The sequence below is a fragment of the Phaethon aethereus genome (genome assembly GCF_964289735.1).
Source record: "Phaethon aethereus genome assembly, chromosome: 3".
Taxonomy (NCBI): Eukaryota; Metazoa; Chordata; class Aves; order Phaethontiformes; family Phaethontidae; genus Phaethon; species Phaethon aethereus.
In genome coordinates, this window is record NC_138576.1 from 47,079,741 (window position 1) to 47,097,961 (window position 18,221).

Here is an 18,221-nt window from a genome sequence, read left to right on the forward strand (position 1 = left end):
ATGATTACATTTTATCTACTCTTATGTCCATAAAATAAGCCTAATATTTTAAAACTACTGCTGTTATGCACTAACAGTATCAAAACTACGTGAGCTTAACTTCCGTAGGTAACCATCCAAAAATTTCCTCCCCTTAAAAAGGGAGTCATTGTAGAGCACTCAATAGGTTATCAGGAAACCGTAAGATTTTCAGTGAACAAATACTATTCATTGCTTCATCTGTTGTGGGGGGAAACATGCTGAAGAATGGGCTATTACTGAATGACTAGGATACAAAATACTTGAAGGCAGCTAAGTATCTTTTAACAGACAGACTTGTGTTTGGGAAGTGTTTTTATTACCTGTGTTTGTTTTCTAACACTGCACATTTCAGAGTTATGTTGGAAAACCTTAGGAGATACACAAAACTTTTTATGAATCCATACAAATGTCATCAACATTTGCTCAAAAAATCCTAAAAATCACATTGTTGAAAGAAGAATCAGAAAGAAGCAAATTCATCCAGGTGAGCTGTAGCTGCACCTTCAAGACAGGGCGTGCTTTCCTGCCTATTTCTCAGCTGCCCTGGGATAAGGCGATGCTGTATTCCTGGGACGTGTACCCTGGCAGCAGAACTGCAGAGGCTGGTAGAAAAGGTGGCTCAGCCCAACCTGCGACACACCACGGAGAGAGAAGCAGGAGCGTGAATCAGGTCCCCTGGCAAGGAACACTGTAGCGGGCATGACCCGTGCTTCCCTTTTTCCTGGCAAATGTACTGGCTCTCTAATCCGCAAACTCTAGTACGTACAGGTCTCCCATGTCAGGCAGATGACATTTATAATTAAACGCGTCACTGAAGTCACACTTAGAGCAAAGTACCATTCGAGAAACAAATGGCAATACCAAACCTTCTGCAAGTAACTCAAACCCTGTGTCCTAATGGGAGAAGACTAATAAATAGCTCTTGTTTGCAGGCAGCAAAATACCCATCTATTACAAAAGTGTTAGGATGACAGACAGCATCAGAGGTTCTGTTTCCAGCTCAGGCACTCATCAGACTAAGTCATACTCCTACCTTATGAGTATGTGACCTGGCTTGTGAATTAACTCCGGCTGCCCCGAGCTCAGCTTTATTCATCTTAAAGCCAGCAATATACTAAAAGGACTAATCAATAGGTAATTCATGAAGTTGAGCACCATAAATGGGTTTAGGGCCATAAGCAACCCTTTTGTTGAGATTAGTGCGTTGAACCATTTATTTAGGTCAAAGAAAGACATAGTCTTTGAATGGGCAGGGTGCTGCGGACAATGGAAGCAGACATTAATCAATTAGCAGCAGGGTTCAGCCACTTCAGGCCTTGGTGTGAAACCATCTCTGGCCCACATTGCTGGGAATGGCAGACAGTATGTCATCTTCACTGTAGTATCGACAAGCTTTTATCTTAAAAAATCCACCTGTGTACATATACAGATTTTCGAACTTTTTTTAATGTGGTTAGGAAAAAGTTCAACACTGGCGTCGGAAAGCCTTTTTATGAGATACAAAACCACGGAGAAGTGGAAGAAGTGGAATACATTATTTTGGTTAGCTCCCATAATTAGTGCCTTGTTATGTATCACATGTATTTCTCATCAAAACTCTTCAAGTTTAAAAACAACTAAATCCGGTAGGGATACGGAAGCAGCGCTCTCGCAAGTGGATGGCAAAGAGTCCGGCTGCCCTTTCAGCAGGCCTGTTCCCTCTTCCGAGAGTGAAGTTTAAAAGTGGCGTGAAAGAGCAGGGTTAGGGGCTCTAACCCCTGCTGCAGGACTCTGGTGGCAGACACGCTGCTGCAGGCTGGCTGTCCCCAGCCAGAGCCCGCGTGATGGTGAAGCCGCGGGGGCAGCTGCCAGGCTCCCTCACCACCCGCCTGCCATTCAGCACGCCATCTACAAGACCCCAAACACGGGATAATTAAAGGAAGACAGAGCTTTTACATGTCCTGTCTCTGGCGGAGCAGCCCGAGGTGATGGAGATGTGTTTGCAGTAATGTGCCATTAGGGCAGCAGAGGAGAGTAATCGCAGGGCAGGGTGGGACCAACCTCTCCCTGCCTGGTGATGGGGCGGCAGAAACACTCTGCTGCCCAAAAGGTCACTTAAAATTCTCACCATCTTCCATTGCTCTTTTGTGGTAGCTACCGTAGCTGTCACTGCACTCTAATAATAAATGATTCAAAAGGCAAATAGCAACACAGGTTATCATAATGACAGCACGTTCACTGGTGAAACAGGAGATTGACTTGAGGGGAAAGCGCAATCACCCACTGGAGAAGCTGCTTAGTTCTTGTAATAATCCTGCTTTTGGTGAATCCTCTTTTGTGAAGGAAATATGTTTTCCACCTTTTATTACATAAGAATCAATTAACAACAAAATAAGGTTTCCCTGTACTGCAAAACACGGCAACTGTTTTTTAACTAAGGTCAGCTGCTTCTTCTGTTGCGTGCTGCGTTCAACACCTTATTTTGCAAGCGTGACAAAGTCAAGGTTTAGCTGTTTCTCCCTGTAGTTCAGTTCTGCTTATGATCAAGTATACTGTTGACAAGACCCATGTATATTAATATCCTGCTAGGATGGGGATTCTAGCACTACTCCAGTGCCAGGAACTGGGCTCAGACACAGCTTGATATCTCATCTCCAAGATAATTCAGCTCAGGATCACGACATTCATCACATTGCTAAATGAGAGGGAAGCGGAAGAACGAGATTTAAGGCCCTCCTTTTGACAAGACTTAGAAAAGGATGATTACCAGAATATCATCTGAAAAGAAGGTTCCAAGACTAAGTCAGGCAAATGAAATCAGATATGGTCAAAATAGTTCGAGGAAGCAAACACACACGTTGTTGCATTCAACAATGCAGGAGGTAGAAATAAAAAAGGACACATCAGAAAAACCACATGGGGACATTTCTAATGTAATATAACTGGTTATATATTTACCATGCTTAGATGTAGATTTTAAATAATGAAAAGTAGCACCTTATTTATACAGCAAGTAGTTCTTCACACAAAAGATACAAAAAACTTTGCAAGATTTTATTTTTGTTTTTTTTTTAATTGAACTAGATTTCAATGAAAATTATGGGCAGGCCCACAGCTAGGAGCTGCTAATTTCTGTCCCAACACTTTAAAATGCACTTTGCCAGGTAGATAAGAGGTTCTACTTTCTTGAGTCCTCAGGAGTCCTTTTATTTTTTTTAATAAAGGCAAACAATTCAGATTCCTAAAGTTATCATGATCTACTTACCATATTCTTTCTACTGCTGACTGAAACTTTTCTTCCAATTAGCAATTTTAACATATCAACATGAATATAATTAAATCCTCTTTCAAAAAAGTCATTATTTTTCTCAAGATAACAAAAATAGTTATACCTAATCCATTAAGTACACCTTCAAAACATTGGGAACGTGAAGAACGTTGAAGCAACAACTAGTAGTTTACCATACAGTCTAGTAAGTTCTTTAAAAACACGCACAAAGACATTACCTTTGTTTCTTCAATCCTCATTGCATCCAACAGATAGTGCAGAAGCTCCTGGCTGTCCTGCTGCTGGAACCCCTTAAATCGAGGAGCCCTAGGGAAGAAGTGGTAAGGAATTTGAATTTACACTGAGAGGTTCTTAATGAGACAAAATCTACATCAGACTTTTGGGTGCCAGGGGTACAAACAGGTGCAATCCCTGCTGGATGTAAAATGGGGCTTTAGGAAGCTACTGGTGTGGTTGTAATTACACCAACAAGGTTGCACTTTCATCTTGGTAGTGTTTTGACCTTAATGGGGATGGCTCAACTAAAACACAGCTTTGCCAATAGAGTTTCATCCATGCTAGCAGCACTTTCCTGACAGACTACACCAGTACTTCTGTATTGCCAAACATTCACGATGTCATGGAGGAAAGAGAAAGAAGATTTTCAAAGTGCCTTTTTTTTCTTTTTTTACATTTTTTTCAAAGTTATCTGGACAACCCATGGAAGATCATAAATGATCCATACTGTTACTGTGATATAATATCGCTATGTTTCCTATCGCTATTCATGTACTTTACTAATCTGAATAGCCAGCATTAAAAAGAAAATCCCGATACAATGCTCTTTTCTCACGCTAACCAGGTTTAGAAGATGGGGGATGGTGTGGTCCATCCCATCCGAACTTTATAACGCTTGGTAAAATCTTCTAAATCTCATTCTCATGCTGCATCCGTGAGCACAGGTGTCAGATACGCCAGCCCCAAGCCTACCAGCATCAGTTCCTGCATGGTAGCCCCCCATGGGGATTTCCCTGGCCGTCCCCAAAACAGTGGTAAGCAGCATCTCGGGCTGAGCACGTGAAGTGGCCCGTAGGAGAAAGCCATGAGGCTGCAGGTCTCCAGCTTGTGATTTTGTTTGTGAGGTGAGCGATAAGCACTTCTTGTACAACGGTGTGCCACAGCCCTCCTTTTTACAATAAACTTGAATGAAGGAGGGGTTTTTTTGTTTTGTTTTTGAGATCCACATGAGCTAAAAAGCATTAGAGCTGCAACTGAAAAAGATACTGCTTCTGCGTAAATAACATCACTACTTTTTGGATGTGCGATACTGAATGACTGAAATTCTCAGACTACAAGCCCACCTTCTGGAGTAATATATACTGGCTACTGAAGTTAAAGAGAGATTTAAATCTCCAAAGACTACAACAGGTTCTTCAAAAAAAAAGTTCAGTGTACTTCCAAACTTTTCATCTCTAGAAATTAAAAGTCTCGAAGGGAAGGGTCTATACGCCTTAGAAAATACACATCTGGTGTCGCCCTTGTCCTCTTAGACTACACCATCCTCCAAGCTGTCCTCCTCCGTGGTGCCTGGCCACAGCACCAGCAGAGACGAGCCAGCTTGCCAGTCAGCCCAAGGACGCAGGAGGGACGCAGGCACTGGCTGAGTTTGTACCGTTAACGCTTTGCTACGCAGGACAAACAAAAACCAAAGGCTCCACAGGAAAGGCAATTCTTGTAAAAAGGCCACCAGCAGCATCCGCATGAGCCTCATAAACCAAAAGAGAAAAAACCTGTTTCAGGCGATGCTACCATTCACACCAGTGATGTTTTAGCCAAATGCACAGGGGTAACGCGTCTGTTCGTAAGACAGCCATTCGGTACTCTCAATCACTGCTACTCAAAAACTGTAGATTCCTTTTTTCACTAATCACAGCATCTAAAGATATTCTGAATATCATATTTTGCAGGCATAGATTACATAGAAATTACAAAATACACTGATGAATATGTGGATAGGTCCTTAAGGTGTTATCCTTACTAAGATAACCATAGCTAGAAGGTTTCTCAGTAACAATTTGGATCTCCAGCTTCTTGCAATCCCAGATGCGACTGTGTAAATACTCACTATTAACGTACCTCTATTCACATTAACTGTAACTTAAAAAAGTTGGCAAAACAGGCCTGTCTTTCCAAGGATCCTTTAGATCTTTAATTACAGTCCTAGACCAATTCATCTAAAATGGAATTTGAAAGGGTGGCTTTTTGCATTTCCAGTAATCCCACCAAATAGCAGCTGTGACTCTCACTGCACACTGGGAAGAGCACATGCAGGCACACCTCCGTGCACCCTTTCCAAAATATAGCATGGGAGACAACTGGGTGAGCAGAGCTCGCACAGGAATCCTATCAAACTGTCACAGCGGCCAGAAAAACCAACCACTCACTCGGTTACTTGACATTATTAAAGGCATGTTGAGCCAGTTTTCACTTCCAGCCTCAGACTGCGTGCTCTGGCTAACCTGAGCTGGAACTAGCCACGCTCTTCAGTTCTTCTAGGGTCCTGAAGGTGAGGTTTCTTTCCCACTCATACACTGAAGCTGCTCAGGTTTGCTTCAGAAATTTCTCACGGATGAGAGAAATTAAAGGCGACCACAAAATGCATCAGACACGCAATGTGCCTACAACACTAAGACTTAAAGCTGGGCAAGATGTCGAGATGCCAAGTTAAGACACAGCGGTCCTGGGCTACAGGAGGGAGAGTGATACAAGGGTCTCGGTTTTGAACTGCTTGCTGGAGGCACTCCGGGGTGCAACTGGAGAAGGATCAAAGGTGACGAGGCATCTAAGGTCAGTGCCTAAAATTAAGTGGAATAAATCTGGACTTGCATATGCAAAACAACATGTTCACATTTACAAATATGATACTTTCACATTCATACTTCGCATCTACTTTTTGAGACAAAGTGGACAATATCCCTAGTTAAAAATGATTTAATGATGCTGCTCAATTATGAGGCTTACTATAAAATCTGCAATCAGCAGAGTAGGTGATTTTTTTGCCCCCCCTTTTTTTTTTGCATGTGCAGGTCAACCTAAAAAATTAATTTCAAATTAAAAAAAAAATTCAAACTTGAAATACTTCTCTTAAAAATATTTTTGTTTAGTATTATAAAAATGCAGGGTTTTCTTCTATTAATATAAAATGGTTTATTTCCAATTAGTTTCATAATAAAAACCAAATGCATTCTGAAAAGCACTAAGCCCTTATTTTGGATCCAATAAAACACTCAATATACATTAGAAAAATAAGTAAAATATGCACGTGTGTGTACATGTTTACAGGAATGTGAACATACATTTTCACTTTTCAATTTGCTAAAACAGTTTCTGTGTTGGGTTTGCATGGACAGGTTTTGGTAGCCAGGGGGCTGCAGGGGCGGCTTCTGTGAGAAGCTGCGAGAAGCTTCCCCTGTGTCTGACAGAGCCAGCGCCAGCCGGCTCCAAGATGGACCCCCCGCTGGCCAAGGCCGAGCCCTTCAGTGATGGTGGCAGCACCTCTGGGGTAACGTATTTGAGAAGGAGGAAAAGTTACTGCGCAACAGTGACTGCACCCAGAGAGAGGGGTGAGAACACGCGAGAGGAACAGCCCTGCAGACCCCAGCTCAGAGCAGCAGGAGGGGCAGGAGGGGCTCCAGGCGCCGGAGCAGAGGTTCCCCGGCAGCCCCTGGGGAAGCCCATGGCGAGGCCGGCTGTGCCCCTGCAGCCATGGAGCTCCACGGGGGAGCAGATCCCCACCTGCAGCCCGGGGAGAGCCCCACGCCAGAGCAGGGGGATGCCCAAAGGAGGCTGTGACCCCGTGGGCAGCCCATACTGGAGCAGGCTCCTGGCAGGGCCTGTGGCCCTGTGGAGAGAGGAGCCCAGGCTGGAGCAGGGTTGCTGGCAGGACTTGTGACCCCACGGGGGGCCCACGCTGGAGCCGTCTGTTCCTGAAGGACGGCACCCGTGGGGGGACCCAGGCTGGAGCCGTTCGTGAAGAACTGCAGCCTGTGGGAAGGACTCATGTTGGAGAAGTCCGTGGAGGACGGTCTCCCGTGGGAGGGACCCCAGGCTGGAGCAGGGGCAGAGAGTGAGGAGTCCTGCCCCTGAGGAGGAAGGAGCGGCAGAGACAGCGTGTGATGAACTGACCACAACCCCCATTCCCCGTCCCCATGCACTGCTCAGCACGGGGCAAGGTAGAGAAATTGGGTGTGAAGCTGAGCCCGGGAAGAAGGGAGAGGTGGAGGGAAGGTGTTTTATGATTTGGTTTTAGTTCTCATTACCCTACTCTGATTTGACTGGCAATAAAGTAAATTAATTTTTCCCCAAGTCGAGTCTGTTTTGCCCGTGACGGTAATTGCTGACTGATCTCTCCCTGTCCTTATCTCAACCCACAAACTTCTCATTACATTTTCTCTCCGCTGCCCAGCTGAGGAGGGCAGTGACAGAGCGGCTTGGGTGGGCACCTGGCGTCCAGACAGGGTCAACCCACCACAGTTTCTCATTGTTTCTTTCATTGAATGGCCAGGAATCTAATAGAATCTTTTTTTTTTTTTTTCCACCCAGATGCTGAAATCAGTTCAATTCTGAGAAACCTAGTTAGTTAGCCACAGTATTATCATTCGTAAAATGTTAAGAAATTTTTTGTTTTCCTGAGACAGTGAGAATCAATGAATATATTCAGCCTATCTCCTTCAATAGATGCACATTAATAGCTCCAGTGTATAGCGAGAAAACAAAAATCTTGCATTTACACAACCTGGATGCTGGTAATAATAGGAAATTTTTTTTTTTTTTGCCACAGAAGCAGGGCCACTGCAAGAGACGTTATAGTAAAAAGTTAAGAAAAATGAATAATTACTTGACAAAGAAGCAAGCAAAAACTCCATCACTATTACAGGAGGTTTTTCTCACTTGCAGGCACTCCTCACAGAGCTAGGTCTTCAATGCCAATCAGAAAAAAGCCCCCCACACTCCTGTCGTTACTGTTTATGGTTTGCACTGTAGCCTCCCACTGATGAACATACAATAATCATTTCAGATGAATATTCATTTACTAAATGATATTTCAAGGGAAAATAGTTTACCCGTATGTTGCACACTGTTTTATTAGCTTAAATGAAAGGAGGGAAAAATTAACTCAGCCATGGCAGTTTTTCGTTTCTCTTTCATTTTACTAGCACATACTGCATCTACGAGGACAAGTTTATGTAGGCTTCTCTGTGCTTGTACTAAATCCTCTTCCAACCTACATGCTTGGATTTTAATGGCAACAAGGATGATCGGAATGTAACACCTACCACTTTTAAGAGTGAAGTGGCAGGGTAAGTGACTTGTAAAGATGCTATGTAAGGTTTCAGTCACTTCGACTGACAAATTATGTCATTGTTAACTCTGCTTAACATATAGTTAATCTGTCACTCATGTACACAGCATGCTATGTAATGCTGTATATAATTCTAAATATCTGGTGTCCTGCGGAAAAACATTTCAGATTAGTGCATTTGGTTTTGGGGGGAAGCCACAAATGAAAATCTAAAACAACAATAAAAGAAGAACCCATGCTGATACACAGAAATCTGACAAGTAAAAGATGTGCGCTCTCGTCTCCTTGAAAATATGCTTCAAGCAAGATCCTTGGCAAAAGTGGGGGACTTGAAGATGGTTGGTTGCGTTGACCGCTCACAGATGTGCTGACATATGGAAGCCAGTGCCAATGCGGTACAACCTGTTGTACAGTGTCAGCAGGATAATGACAGAACAGGTTGAACTCCTGCTAATGACCATAAGCGGTGAAGGACAACTGTGACATCTACATGTGTACTACTTATCTAGCCTCTCGTTACTACTCATCTGGAGACCGGTTATAATTGCTTGACTGTCAGTTAAAGAAATACTTTTCATGATCATCTACTTCCTAGAATGTTTTAATAATAAAAACTATGTAAAACCATAATTTTTAAAGGGAAAAAAACCAAACAAACAGTTCTCTAAGCATTAATACTTTTAATTCCTATCTTATATTTGAGGGAAATTAAGCTATCCTTCAAAAGCAAAACTGGGATACAATTATAGCCATTCAACCATACTGCACAGAACTGCCATACCTTTACTGCCTCTAATAAAAATCCTCTCCAAAATCATCCTTTCAGTAATAACTATCTTTGAGCAGAAAACAGCCCAATGCCTTGGGCAACTTTAGAAACAATAGTAAGTGCTTGGAAACAGAAAACAGAACATACTGTTTGATTTTTTTTTCCAGTAGTGCAAAATGCAGAGGAACCCCTTTAATACTGCAGGACACTACAGAGAAGCAAAGTAATATTGTTACTTAATGTTAGCCTGAGAGACGAAATTCTGCTGATCTGCAGATGATGATGTTCATCCCCCAAGACTGACCAGTTACCAATGAAAGTTACAAAAAAGCATGCAAAGGGCCAGTTTACAAGAGTTACCACAATTCACAGGACTTACCTTTCCCAGTGACACTATTAAATACCTCTTCACTCTCATTATAGAACAGCTAGAATGAAAAGTTTTGTTCTTCCTAAAGCAATCGTTCTCATTAGTGATCCCAAGTTATATGCAGCACTATGACAGAAAAGAGAGCAAAATCCTACAGCACTATTAATCCCCATGATTAATCTTATCTCAAACCTGCCCCACAGACATAAGAGTTCTGCTACCACGAGGTGTTTGGTAGAAAAAAAACCCAACCAAACATGGGCTTGCTCCATGTCCCAGGTACGTGCCCGTACTATCCCCCACACCCCATGACTCACAACTATCCACCCTTGGGGTAGATCTGTGGGTGCCATTTAAACTTTACACAAGGCCTGAAACACATTCAGGAGTTGGAGCAACAGGAACATGCTAGTCTGAACATCCCAAGGATATTTAAAATTCTCAAGAGCTACTATAACTAGCCTGGAGGAGAAGGGGAAGGTGAAGGAAGGTGTCTCCCTCGTAAATTTGCTCTCTGAGGAGAAAAGGTAAACACTGTAATTAGTTTCCAAGAGATGGGTCACAAAGTACGGAGGTGATGGCAATACTGAGTACAGATACCAGATTAGTGTCATGACCAGCCATTTTATGGTATCATAAGCCACTGTTACAAAGTACAGCAAAATTATAACCTCGACCCAGTTTCTGGAGATGATAAACAGGACAACAAGGAATATATACAGCAAGTAAGGTGTTCCATAACACAACCCTGAGAAAAAGCACAACTTTTGAGAGCAAATAAGTCAACCTTGTGACCAGCGACTATCAAACGAGTATAACAAAAGCTTATAACAAATTTGTTCTAATGCACTCTGGTCAGATCTGTTGTTATCTCAACCTGTCATGCCCCATGTTGGGCACCAAAAAGGATTGTTGTGGTTTAACCTGGCGCGCAGCTAAACACCACACAGCCATTCGCTCCCTCCCCAGTGTGATGGGGGAGAGGATTAGAAAAAGAAAAGTAAAATTTGTGGATTGAAATAAAGGCAGTTTAACAGGACAGAAAAGGAAGGGGAAAAAAATAATGATGATAAAAGGATACACAAAATGAGTGATGCACAATGCAATTGCTCATCACCTGCCGACCAATGCCCAGCCAGTTCCCAAGCAGCGGCCCTCCCTGGCCAACTCCCCCAGTTCATATACCGAGCATGACGTCATATGGTAGGGAATATCTCTTTGGCCAGCCTGGATCAGCTGTCCTGGCTGTGTCCCCTCCCAGCTCCCCGTGCACCCCCAGCCCTTTGGCTGGCAGGCCAGCACGAGAAACTGGACAGTCCTTGACTGCTTAGCGACAACTGAAAACATCAGTATGTTATCAACATTATTTTCAACCCAAATCCCAAACATAGCACTATGCCAGTTACTGTGAAGAAAATTAACTCTATCCCAGCCAAAAACAGGACAGTGACTAACAAATAACACCAGACATGCCTGTCCTATCTTGATGGCATGAAAAGACAGCACTTAGCTCTCCTTTGGTCATGCTGGCTGATTTCTTTCATCTTTTTCTGTGTCACCTTGCCCCAAAAGGGAAAGTGAGGCACCACTGCTTTCTTGCGATGCAGCAGATCTCTGGTACCTGAGCAAAATGTACCTGTTAGAAGTAGCTCTGAATGGACACAACAGCTGACATGCTACAACACAGCCATTTCCCACTTGACCATCAAAGGGAAAATATGGCTCTTTTTACAAAGTAATGGAAATACTTGTCTGGAGAAATTTCTTCCTGCCAACTGGTAGCCAAGTGAAGGCCTTTATGCATGAGGTCTTACATCCCTATGAAAAAAGTTTTCTCTTTATATGGATATTTAATTCTTCTTTCTTCCTTTAAGTCCTGCGAAGATTTTCAACAACACTCTGTGACAGCAAGTTCCACCGGTTACCTCTATAAAATATTTTTTTTTTCCCCTGGATCTAAATCTTTTGCCTTTCAGTTCCACAGACAGCTCCTTGAACTCTTATGAGGGCAGCTAAATAAGGCACAACTAATTTATCTTCTATCATTTATTGTCTTCTCCTGCTGTCATGCCTCCTTCTCATGTCCTCTCCTGCCTATATTCCCAATATTCAAGTCCCTCTTGATGTGAAGGTTTCCTATTTTTGTTACCTCTCCCTAAAGCTCCAAATTGGCTTTATCTTGTAACGTTCTATTCTGGTTAACATGAACATTGCTACTGAAGATATACCTCCAATGTACCTAATGAAATTATTGGTTTTCTCATTCATTGTATCTACAAGCATTGCTTACATAGCTCACCAATACCACACACATTACAAATACTTGTGTTGTCCAAAATGCTGCACAGGCCTTCCTCCCAAGTGGAAGAAGCAAACACAAAACTCAAGGACAAGTGCAGATGATTCCTGCCAAGGCACACTACTTATACATGCAATTAATCTACTTTGCACTCATAAACCTCATCCATCCAGCTTTGTTAACTTGTTCCTAAAATTAAGGGAACTCTGACAAAGTTAAATGGAATAAAGATGTGCAGTCTCTCAACTGCTGCTGCAAGGAGAGGAAAATTGAATCTCCTCTGTCAGAGAGCTGCTGAACATGATGCAGCACCATCAGCAAAGCACATGGAGGCACAACAGGGACAACAATTCTTCACAATTTGTCAGGAAAATATCAACTGTGTGTTCTGTTGCTATTACCTTTAAATAGTAAAAGTTAAATGGGAAAAATAAGCAAACTGGAAGTCTTTCCTAAAAAGAGATTTTTCTCTACAGCAACATTATTTTGAAAGGAAAGGATCAAAGATTCCTAATTAATGAGAAAAATCCTGTCTCCTTCACCCCTTAAATCTTGTCCATTTCCTCAGTCTCCCTCAGCATTTCGTCTCAGAAGTGATAAATGTGGAATGCTCCAAGCATTGTTTAGGTTACCCTCCAAAACTAATCAATAGTCCTACCTGCACATGACCTCTGTTCTGTCAGTCACACCTCTGTCTTGAGGTCTACTTTCTGCACCCGAGAAGGAAGGATGAATACTCCTTGCAGAAGGAAGACCTGCATATATTTTGTGACCACCAATAAAATCTTTGTTAGGCAAGTATTTTTTCCTCCATGTTAGTGTAGCAATATAATACCCCTATAAATAATTATTTGGTGGTAGTTTGAAGCAGCTGAATTCTGTAACTACTTTCTGGACTCATGACGTATATGCTGCAACAGTTACTTGCTACACAAATCTAAGCTTTCTTCCACCAATAAAATTATTCAATCATAACAAATACAGGAAATAAAATGTATGTCCTCTTAATACATCAGTGTTGCATTAGTCACTAAGTCTCCAGATAAGTCAGAAGTCTGCAGTCCTGATATTCAGCATAGTGGAAAACCAACAGAAGGGCCCCGTAGCTATGCTCACAATCTGTCCTCGCAAAACATCTGACAGCTGCAACACTAACAAAATTAACAGTGGATGAATTAGTACCAGACGCTAAACAGTTGCTAGAGAAAGACTCATCCATTTCTTTTCTTCTTCTCCCCTTCTTCAACCTGGCTACACCACCACTTGATAAAATTAACAGTCACTATCATTTTTTTCTTTTGTTATTTAATAAATAGCAGCACAAATACCCTTTCATACGCAAGACGATGAACTTCATGCTGTGATCTCCCTAGACTCTTAAAGACACAGTCTGCAGTTGAAAGGACTGTGTCCCAGTTCTCTCACCACTTTCAAGTGGCAAACGTGCACCGACTTGCAGATTTTCTCACTTGGAGGTTTTGGGATCCCACCTGGTGCCACGACAGAGCTGCAGCTGAACAAGGCAGCACCTACTCCCTTTCTTTACAGGCTCTCTGCCCATACCTAGCTGTATTTCCACGTGTCTTTGCCTGCTCCTTTTTTGCTCCTACTTCCTTCCCTAGGTTTTCTTTCAGTGAGCACTTTTAAATTTTTGAGTAAGGGTGCCCAGTTCAGATGCGAGCATTCAAACTCATACTGCAACATCTGAAGCAGGTGGAGTCCTGCAGCTCTATAAGGGCATAAAAAAAACCAACTCTGGACATCAAATTTAGAAGTGTTATTCCAGCATTGAGCTAGAAATGAAGGCAAGCGTCAGGTGATAAATTATACAGCTACCTTTACCATATCATGTGTCAACTGATCCAACATGAAAATACGTCACCATTCAGCTAGGAGATTAAAAAACAAAAAAACATCCAAACTCTTCAATACCAATTTAATTTTTTAAAAAAATAGATAGATAGATAGACAGACAGACAGACAGATAGAATCTAGTTGTGTCATTAGGGAAAAGTAAGCATTTTTAAAGGATCAGCTACACATGAGAAATATGTTATTAGGAAATTACTGTGTTACATTTTGGCTAGAGAGCGTACTGAACAGTCCTGACAAGTAGACAGATGTAAGTATATAAAGAACAGCAGCATACCGTCACCTGCTGACAGCTTCAGCATTTCAACTATGTACATTTATAAGAAGTCTAGTAGGATTTGGAAGTGACTATACTAAGTATTAAGTAAAACATCTATATTCTGCATGGCCACTCAGTGTTTTGCAAGCTACAAGCAACTACTCAAAATAATGTTATGGTAAAGACTAGGACTGGGAAGACAATTCCTGAGTCACTGGGTCCAATTCTTTATATCACAGACAAGTACATCCTATACTATCTGTACCATCTGCTTCGTAAGTACTTCACTGAAGCAAGGTATGGTCATATACTGCAGACTGGGACTGAGACAGCAATATCTATGATGGGGAAAGAATAAATTAAAAAAAAGAAAAACAAGGCTGCAACTGGAGTCAGCAAAATTTTATGTAAAATAAGTAACTCCAAAATGTTATTATTAAAGTCCGTCCCCATGCCCTTTTCCCCAGTAGTTCACCAACTTGTCTTTCTCTGTCACACCTTTCTGAAATAGGAATTTTTTTTTTCACTGTAGTTCTTCCTTTTACACATTTTTTCTGGCATCTCTTTAGGGAGGATTCTGTTAACAGTTCTTGTTAACAAGAAGTTTACTCGTTAAGTAAAAAGAGTTTGTGCTAATACATATGAAGACCACAAGTAGTGCATGCCTTTAAGATTATCAATACGACTTCTTGGCAGGATTCAATAAGCAGTTTACAGAGAATGCTGCAGCAAGACAGACTTCTTTCTAGCTGGGACTCCAGCAGTCTTACCATGCTCTCTCCTTCATGCTTCCTCATTCATTTCAGCTTTGCTAAAGAGTAAAAAGCCAACTTTAAAAGATAAAAAAAGGCTTTGTAAAAATGGCATGACAGAACACTGCATTCATACTATTTAAGTTACTATATAGTAAATGTATTCAGTTTGCAAAGATAACGATTTCCTGTTCTACTTCCACCATCCCTTTCTTCTTTCTTGCTTGCATCACCCTCAATAACAAAATAATCAAAAGACCAAAACCTTCTGTCATACCTGTGCATCCACTTAGTGCTCCTGAACACCTAATTTCTTGCTAACAGGATGTGGCTGACACTTTTGTTATTGATACTAGAGCTAGTAAAGGATTTATATCTAAGTTGTGTTCTGCAATGCTAACGAAAGTAAGAATTGGGATGAAGGCAAGAGATGGCAGAAGCTGACACATACATGCTTAAACAGCAAAAGTCTGCTGCCCCCATTAAAATATTTTTCAATTTTATCTGGTAGTTAAAGTATATGCCCATCTTAAAGATCAAAAAACAACAACAGAAAAGAACAACAACTAGATATCTGGGATTTAATACTGATATATTGTGTAGCCATCACTTGATGACCACACAAACACACAGAGCAGACACAATACAGCTATCGCTTCAAAAACACAATGCCATCTGAAGTGCACTGCATCATCATTCTTCCACACTGAGTTTGCTAAGGTGGGCTTCAAAACATGTTTTACTTCATCTTTTCCCTTCTATCTTTAATACTCACAGAGAAAAAACTACTATTCCTATTTAATAATTTCCCTTCCATTTCTTGACTAAATTTTGTTCTTACAATCACATTTTTGCGTCAGCCCCAAAACAGGAGCAGGAGTGAGGAAACAACATATTTTTCTTCCCTATATATTTTTCTTCCAGGTAGATGATGCTAACCAGAAAACACTGCTGTTTGACTCAAAATCACTGTAAGGACACTTTATACACTTTTCCTTTTACAGCTCAAAAGAATCAAAAGGAAGTACAACAGAAAAAAATATAATATTAAGTTTATGAAGTTGAACTTTGAGGATAAAGAAAAAGTAGTAACTAAATTAACAGAATTAAATTGTCCTGCTCTATTCTAAAAGCTTTTTTTTCTTTACACCGTATTTTAAACCCATGCTTGCACAGTGAGGTTGCCCTGCCTGGAATGCTATGGTAGCAGGCTGCAACTATCCTCCTAACTCTCTTGCTGCAGAACACTTAAAATTCCATACAATAATATTGTAGCAAATAAATTAACATACATTAATAATATTTTTAAATGTGAGATTCAGCTATATCATCCTCCAGTTATGCTCTTCTATAGCTTCTTTTACTTGTAAAGTCAGTATTTAAATATTTGTGTCAACTTTTAAATAGGTCTTCTACAGGTGTTTTAAAAAGCAAGATTGTTTGCATCATAATTGAAGGCACCTACAAAGCACCACTGTAAACATTTTCCACGCCAAGAAACAGGAGTTTCTTTAGGGCTTGTAAGCTCTTTGCAATCTGGAGCCATATGCCATTTCAGTACTGCTTCAAGTCCTCACTTGTTAGACCCTTTTTAATTTTGAATTGATGCCAAGGTCAGACATCACAGCAGAGGTTTCCCATTTAAAAGCTTACCCTTTTTTTCAAAATACCTCCACACACTTTGCAGTATTAGCAAGGCTTTATGCCAATATACAACAAAACCTGAAAGGCAAGTCTATTTTCTTCAGTTTTACCACGTCCTCTTCCACCCCCTCACACTCAAGCCCCTTAAAAGTTAGTGGTTATGGACTGGGCCGTACATTTCATGAAGAGCGGGTACAACCCTGGAGCACAACAAGGAGCCCTGCAACTTTAAAACACAAAGACATTTTCTGGACTGCAGGTAAAAATCTAATGGCACCTTAGAAAGGACAACAGAGATGGCACACTTAGAAACATATCACTGGAAATAAACAACAAATAAGTAAGTAAAAGATTCTGACAATACCTACTTTTGACAAAGCTGGCTGAACAGCACTTTGGGAGAAAGAGGACCTTTTCCAGCCTCCCTCATGCTGTGAAGGAACAAGAACATTGCTGAGGTCAAGGGTCCCGGGCTGGAGAGGTTTACCACCAAAGGATCCTTCAAAGCAAAAGTAAACTGCACATCAGATTTCAAAGTTAATGACACACAAGACTTATTTCAAGTTAGCACATTCATGACAAAGAACAATGTAACTTCTAGTCTTAGAGCATTTTGGTTAGTTTTTTTTAAATGTTAATGTCACCAACATGATTGAAATAGTTGAAGAGAAAGCTTATTATTTAAGCAGTAATAGTTGCAAAAGCAAACAATTTTCGTTGAGTAAACTGGTTGGTAATCAATAGTTTTGGAAACAGGCATGTCAATGAGCCAACCTGATTCTCACAAAAACAGACTACCTCCGGTACTACCTGCTTTACTCTTACTCCCACCTGCACTGAAATTCAGTTGGAGAGACAACGCGGGTGACCTCCTCCATGGACCAGCATAAGGCAGAGCTCAGTGGCACTCTCTCTACTTAACCTTAGGGAAGGGGTGGCCAGCTTCTCTGACCTCTGAGCAGCACACCGAAATTTCCACACATCCGACAGCCACAGAAAGATACCCTTTTCCTCCAGGACCCAGGTGCCAAGAAGGCACCAGCAGGCACCAGTGGTTTGCAGCAGGGGCTGACAGCAGACCCCAGAGGTCCGCTGTGGTGGAGTGTGGAGGGCAGGCAGAGGGTGCATCCTGCACAACACCTCCTGGTGTGAGATTCGCCCCAGCCAGTGGGTCCCAGGGCTGGAGGAGCCGGCTAGCAGCCACCCGAGCCAGTCTTAGAGCAGGAGACACTCCTGCACTGCTTGTATGTCACTGTGTCTCAATGGCCACAGATCGCCAGCTCTCCCTAACACGCTCCCAGGTTCATAGGTGACCACAGTGCTTCCTACTAGCTGGCCTGATTCTCATGAAAACAGATTACAACCGCTGGACAAACAATTAGAGAGGCTGTCTCATCCAGAAAGTGGATCCACACAAAACACAAGCGCTATGGATACGCACAAATATAAAGTATTTGCATTATATACACTACCAAAAGGTGGAAAAATGCCTTTGACCAAGCGGGAAGCTGGGAGTTTCTACATTACTATTAGCTACACTACTTGTAGCCCTCTAATCCTGCATTGATATACAAAGACCAGAAAACACAGTCTTTGCTCCAAAGATCTTTCTTACATTGCATGCAT

The 18,221-nt window shown here is 41.7% G+C and overlaps 1 protein-coding gene across 1 annotated transcript in view; it reads right to left on the bottom strand.

Annotated features, from left to right (window-relative positions):
- The window catches only part of USP45 (ubiquitin specific peptidase 45), a gene marked incomplete at both ends in the record, with an annotated part of 47,115 nt that overhangs the window by 12,755 nt on the left and 16,139 nt on the right, over positions 1-18,221 (bottom strand). The window contains 2 exons of the mRNA XM_081998386.1: positions 3,508-3,595; positions 16,964-17,094. Coding sequence (XP_081854512.1) covers positions 3,508-3,595; positions 16,964-17,094 — 219 coding nt within the window. The remainder of the gene's footprint in view (positions 1-3,507; positions 3,596-16,963; positions 17,095-18,221) is intronic.